Below are 7053 nucleotides of genomic sequence, written 5' to 3'. Positions count from 1 at the left end.
CCACATTAGTGCCACCTAGAACACTATATTTATTCTGCAGAAAGTTTTACCATACCTGAGTATAGAGCCCTAGAAGCTTTCTCCATTTGTTTAAGATAGCAGCTGCCATTTTAAATAGCTTCCTGCTTGCAGTCTGGCTGTTATAGCTCAGATCACACATTCCTAAGGGAATGGGAAAGGAGTTCTTAGTATTCTTATGGAAGCAGAATAGCACCACAAGATTTACATTTCCATTTGCAGCAGACTGTAGCCAGTAGTTTATGGATGTTGAATTTCCAGATAAGAGATCCTATATCTGTAATGAGTAAGTAATGGTAGGGTTGTTTTGAACAAAGCGCAGCATGCGTCATAGCCCTAAGGCTAACCATTCTTATTCTCACTTATCCTCATGTTCCTGGAAGGCTTTAGGGAGGAATTCGTTGGAAGGAGGCAAAATTAGTCAGAATCTTTGTGCTTGCGATGAATTATTAAATTCCTTAGGGACTGAAAAAAATTCTAAATAAGGCTTTGCAAAATTTACATTTTTTATTGTTCAAGACATACAGTAATTTCCATACATACTTATCATGCTCAACATCATTTAATTGACTTTGTGTTAATCCAGTGAGTCCACAAAGCATATCAGTAATAGGAGAAATGCCCAGATTTTCTTATTTAGTCTCAAAGAGCAGAAATCCACAAAATGTGCAGTAGCGTTGATGATCCCCATGTAAGGCGCCCGTTCCCATTCGGAGCCAAACCTCATCTTCTTTGGCCAGTTTCAACACGGCGCTGTTTCCAGAGGTGTCCTGCTTCCCTTTGGTCTCATAGCTGCAATGGAAAGTGAATGAATAACTGTCTCAATCATGGGCAAATTTTATATATAATGAAAACATTCTCCAGCTTAAGGGAGACCTATAGTGCCTAAAAGCTCAACAAAGGATATGGCTATACCAAATGCTATACCTTATGCTTTGGTCTTCTTTACTAGCCCAGTGCTAAGACCACTATAGCCCTTTAATGAATATATGTGCCTCTGAAAATGACCCAACTGTATAAAATACATAATTACTAGCCATGTTATTTTGTTAAAGCTTTAGTTGTTCTTTAAAGAGATAATAAATGTCTATGTTATATACCTATGTTGTTCTCCAATCTAAATATTCCACACAAAACCAGTCTAGTTTTATAAAAGATATCATCAACTCCATGTATTAACTTAAGGTCCCCATACACCTTAAGATCTGCTCGCTTGGCGATATCGCCAAGCGAGCGGATCTTCTCCCAATATCCCCCACCTACGCTTGGGCGATATCGGGAGAATCCAGGCTAATTCGATCATTTGGTCCTGGGGCCAAACGATCGAATTATAACAACGGGTATAGGCAAAGTTGGTCCGGGGACTGCATCAACGAGCCGATGCGGTCCCCGATCCGACTAGATTTTTAAACCTGCCCGATCGAGATCTGGCCAATTTCAGGCCAGATATCAGTCGGGCAGTCCCGTCGGTAGTGCCCATAAACGGCCCGATTAGCTGCCGAATCGGGCTAAGGGACTGATATCGGCAGCTAGAATCGGCCCGTGTATGGGGACCTTTACCTACACACATGCACATGTTCACCAGTTGGTTTTACCCTAGACTTCATGTATATGAGGACAGCACTACACCAGAAACATCTATATATGTGTGTATATATATATATACATTTAAGAGGGGCTTGGGTGATTTCTAGAACAAGCATAATATCCAAGGCTATTGTGATCTTAAGATCTATAGTTAGTATAGGTATTAGTCTGTCCCTACGTATCATGTATGCCCAGCTTTAGTTATTTCCTTATGTCAGACACCTCAGTATGCTTTATTTGTAAGGTAGAGCAATTGTACTGAGAGTATGACAAATAAGCTTTGAGAAAAGAGTGAGTAAAGAACATACAGGTATCTTAATATATTAAACTGAGCTGTAACTGTGAAATACAGCAAAGGAATTAGTGTCGAAATATATACAAGGATAATTAGAAACATCTCTGCAAGTCATGGAAATCCAGAATAGCATCAGCAGCATTCAATCAATTGTCTCCAAAGAAGACACATTGAATTTCAAGTTGGAATAAATTATAATGAAATTGAATTACCAAATCACAAACCTCGAACCCAGCAGCACATTAGCATGAAAAGCTCCAGACTGAACGGACAGCTAAAAACAGTTGAAATAATGGAGTAGTTGCCCTTAAGAATATCTATGAAGAGATTACTTTGCTTGGCTTATCTGCATTGTGGTATAGTGTAAATTAACAACATGCAGAAAATCACAGGTAATTTAAACCTTACAGTAAATTCACAGCACAAACTGTGGGGAAATAAATAGGAAAAACAAGGGACTTTCTTCTGATTACAAAAGTCACAGGTTGTGGCAAAGCAGTGGATGAAAAAGTGGTCTCTAAAGGCTTTGGGTAAGATTATGGGGCCCATTTATCAGTGTACGATCGCTTCCGGTTGGAGCTGCAGAGTGCCATTGAGCCCTATGGGAGACTTTCCTTGGGCCGGGTTGGAGCTGCAGAGTGCCATTGAGCCCTATGGGAGACTTTCCTTGGGCCGGGTTGGAGCTGCAGAGTGCCATTGAGTCCTATGGGAGACTTTCCTTGGGCCGGGTTGGAGCTGCAGAGTGCCATTGAGCCCTATAGGAGACTTTCCTTGGGCCGGGTTGGAGCTGCAGAGTGCCATTGAGTCCTATGGGAGACTTTCCTTGGGCCGGGTTGGAGCTGCAGAGTGCCATTGAGCCCTATGGGAGACTTTCCTTGGGCCGGGTTGGAGCTGCAGAGTGCCATTGAGCCCTATGGGAGACTTTCCTTGGGCCGGGTTGGAGCTGCAGAGTGCCATTGAGCCCTATGGGAGACTTTCCTTGGGCCGGGTTGGAGCTGCAGAGTGCCATTGAGCCCTATGGGAGACTTTCCTTGGGCCGGGTTGGAGCTGCAGAGTGCCACTGAGCCCTATGGGAGACTTTCCTTGGGCCAGGTTGGAGCTGCAGAGTGCCATTGAGCCCTATGGGAGGCTTTCCTTGGGCCGGGTTGGAGCTGCAGAGTGCCATTGAGCCCTATGGGAGACTTTCCTTGGGCCGGGTTGGAGCTGCAGAGTGCCATTGAGCCCTATGGGAGACTTTCCTTGGGCCAGGTTGGAGCTGCAGAGTGCCATTGAGCCCTATGGGAGACTTTCCTTGGGCCGGGTTGGAGCTGCAGAGTGCCATTGAGCCCTATGGGAGACTTTCCTTGGGCCGGGTTGGAGCTGCAGAGTGCCATTGAGCCCTATGGGAGACTTTCCTTGGGCCGGGTTGGAGCTGCAGAGTGCCATTGAGCCCTATGGGAGACTTTCCTTGGGCCGGGTTGGAGCTGCAGAGTGCCATTGAGCCCTATGGGAGACTTTCCTTGGGCCAGGTTGGAGCTGCAGAGTGCCATTGAGCCCTATGGGAGACTTTTCTTGGGCCAGGTTGGAGCTGCAGAGTGCCATTGAGCCCTATGGGAGACTTTCCTTGGGCCAGGTTGGAGCTGCAGAGTGCCATTGAGCCCTATGGGAGACTTTCCTTGGGCCGGGTTGGAGCTGCAGAGTGCCATTGAGCCCTATGGCAGGCTTCCAAAATCATGTCAAGTTAGAAAGGTTTTCCCGCCGTTTATGATTGTTTGGATACAAAAATTTAGTGACTTTCGGATCGCCAATATGATATTATTGTGAGTAATACGATTTTTTTGTAAGCATTTTCATGACATTTCCGATCATTAGAAATTATCTTATCTAATCCGAATTTTACCCATTTCGGGATTCAAACTTGTACTTTAATTAATCTGACCCCTAGGGTTAGATGATTGCTGTACTGGATACTCATGTAAATAACTATAGCGATTCTTACACTGAGGTAAGGGGAGATACTATTTTGTGTCGGAACCAGACTTGAGCTTTGGTTGGGTAAACCACAAATACCTGTGGGCTGTGTTTGTTAAACTACAGCATCCTGGGAAATCTGGAAAACATGTCTGATAAAGGAAAGATCATCCCCGTAACATGGTGGCATGGAAATCATTTTAAAGTGAGGACAGGGGGAAAGAAAAGTTTGTCCTCTGAGTCCCGTCCTATAGTAATTTACCTTGGATCTTTTGTAAAGGTACTGTAGGAGAAGGTGACACTGTAAGTAGAGGATATCACTGAGGTGGGATGAAGCTAAGATTTGCCATGTATGTAAGTTATTCAATGGCACAAGTACTGTGGTCAACTATGAAAGGTTTACCACTTCTGATGAAGCATCCAATAGAGCAAAACACATCAGGAGGGGGTGACTATTTTGCAAAAAGTTGGAAGTTAAATAATGAATGCTCTTTGGGAAAGTTGTGACTGAAATTGAAAATTGCCCCTAATCACAAACTGGACACTGGAGGGCAAGGGGAAGAAGTCAGGATGGGATGTGGCTCCTTCCCTTAACATATTTGGAAGGTGCTAAAACAATGAAGGCAGGAATTAGGTATTGAGACATTTCTTCAATGACTTTCTTCAAAGGAAACAGTTGCACAAGGTGTTAGATACCTGTTTCTTGTTGTGCTAGCCTTGGAGGCTTGTGTGAGCAAGTTGATGGAAGATACAGTAGCATTAAATAGCTGAATAGTTCTAAAATGCCTGGGACATTCTGATAACAACGCATGGCTGTCTTTGCATGGAAAGCTCTTTGTGTGGAGTAATATGGAACATTTTAGCATCGTCAGTAGGAAATGTCCTTGGTCATGCACTGGTGAGGAGACTTTGGAGCATGTTCTACGGGAAATGTTCTACCAACTATGAGAAAAGGGCATATTGCCTTATGACGGCATTATTTACTAGGGGTCATTTACGTTTTTGCTTTGTCCTTCACTTTTCTGAACTGCAACTAATAAAAATATTTTTGGTTAGATTTTCTTTTTCACTTTGAGGTTTGTTTATATATAGACATAGTATAGATATTTTGCTTATGTCCCTTTTTTTATTTTTGATGTTTGAATTGCAATGTTTGTTTGGATATTTTTTTTGCAATAATATTTATTTTTACCAAAAAAAAATTCTGTGGGTTTGGGAACCAATGGCGTGTTGGGGAACGGATAATTATGGGTATTTCCTGATTTTCCTGAACAGCTAGAGCTAGTCATGAAAATGTCTCTAGATGGTTATAATGAATGTTTTTCTCATTAATATAAAGATGGAGGATTGGGTAAAATTCCTTTTAATACCCAAGCTGCTGACTAGTAGAACAGGTTACACTGTGGCCCTCTTCCTTAGCTGGGCCCTCACCGTGTGCTGGAGGAAGGGGAATGGAAGCTGAGCTGTAGCTCTTAACATACAAATACTTAGGCACCAGTCATTCTTGATCCTTGAGTATGATGAATAGTGAGGCAATACGTAATGATATAGTAAAGTATAATATAGTGGTATAGTAACAGAAGCAGGTATGGAGGATCAATTGTCATTACCCTTAGGAGACAGAATTTGCAAATGCTTAAGTTTACCAGTAAAGAAATACCCTTTAGGGGTCAAGATCTCCTCCAGTGGAAGCCTCTCAAGGAGTAGAATTAGCGTGAGTTTCTTCCCACCTGAGTGTACCTATTCTTCAGGCATCATCAGGCAGAACTACCTGCTAAACTCCTATCCACTGTGGAGCTGATGGTGCCCTTGCCAGCAGAACTATCTACTATCCACTGTCTAAACCTATTCGTCAGGACTACCTGCTAAATACTTACCCACTGTGGAACTGATGGTGCCCTTGCCAGCAGAACTATCTACTATCCACTGTCTAAACCTATTCGTCAGGACTACCTGCTAAATACTTACCCACTGTGGAACTGATGGTGCCCTTGCCAGCAGAACTATCTACTATCCACTGTCTAAACCTATTCTTCAGGACTACCTGCTAAATACTTACCCACTGTGGAACTGATGGTGCCCTTGCCAGCAGAACTATCTATTATCCACTGTCTAAACCTATTCTTCAGGACTACCTGCTAAATACTTACCCACTGTGGAACTGATGGTTCCCTTGCTAGCAGAACTATCTACTATCCACTGTCTAAACCTATTCTTCAGAACTACCTGCTAAATACTTACCCACTGTAGAGCTGATGGTGTCCTTGCTAGCAGAACTATCTACTATCCACTGTCTAAACCTATTCTTCAGGACTACCTGCTAAATACTTACCCACTGTAGAGCTGATGGTTCCCTTGCCAGCAGAACTATCTACTATCTACTGTCTAAGCCTATTCTTCAGGACTACCTGATAAATACTTACCCACTGTGGAACTGATGGTTCCCTTGCTAGCAGAACTATCTACTATTCACTGTCTAAACCTATTCTTCAGGAATACCTGCTAAAGACTTACCCACTGTGGAGCTGATGGTGCCCTTGTTAGCAGAACTATCTACAATCCACTGTCTAAACCTCATTCATAAGTCCCTTTCCCCAACTTATCTTTGTTATTCTCAGCTAGACTGGACTTTGGCAGATTCACTGAATGTTCATTATATATATATTAAGGGCAGAAAACAGCATTGGTGCCAGACCTTGGTCTTCCTGAGTCAGTGGGGCAAGTTAACTCCCTGGATCCCCTACAATAATACCAGTTTATATATACTGTAAGATATGAATTTATTCTCAAAAGTAATAACTTTCTCAGTCTCACACTTTTTATTGAGAAAGATCAAGACTTATTCAATTATTTTGCAGGAACAGACTGAAATGCAGTGCGTGCACAAAAACAGATAACGCCAGAGAGACTACCTGCAGTTAAAATGAAATTGTTAAATTGCTCAAGTGATCGAAGTTACTGAAAGGGAATTGTATGCTTTAGAATTTAAAAAGGAATCATATAAGGGGGAAATAATAACAAACGTAATGGACCAATCAATGAATATTGATGTCTTGACATAAAAGACATAAAAGGGGTGGTATTTTATAGAATGACCAATTCTAAGCAACTTTTCAAATGGTCTTCATTATTTATTTGTTATAGTTTTTGAATTATTTGCCTTCTTTTTCCAACTTGTTGCAGTTTTTAAATTGACCCCAGCA

At 42.3% G+C, this 7053-nt stretch overlaps 1 protein-coding gene across 2 annotated transcripts in view; it reads right to left on the bottom strand.

The window, feature by feature from the left end:
- Positions 1-506: 506 nt before the first annotated feature.
- The window catches only part of c1qtnf3 (C1q and TNF related 3), a 45379-nt gene continuing 38832 nt past the window's right edge, over positions 507-7053 (bottom strand). For both annotated transcript variants that reach the window (XM_018091017.2, XM_031894752.1), the window contains exon 6: positions 507-810. In XM_018091017.2, coding sequence (XP_017946506.1) covers positions 651-810 — 160 coding nt within the window. In that variant the 3' untranslated portion in view covers positions 507-650. The remainder of the gene's footprint in view (positions 811-7053) is intronic.

This window comes from Xenopus tropicalis, chromosome 1, assembly GCF_000004195.4.
Source record: "Xenopus tropicalis strain Nigerian chromosome 1, UCB_Xtro_10.0, whole genome shotgun sequence".
Lineage (NCBI taxonomy): Eukaryota > Metazoa > Chordata > Amphibia > Anura > Pipidae > Xenopus > Xenopus tropicalis.
Note: the sequence above shows the minus strand (reverse complement) of the source record. Positions and strands in the feature narration are given on the sequence as shown.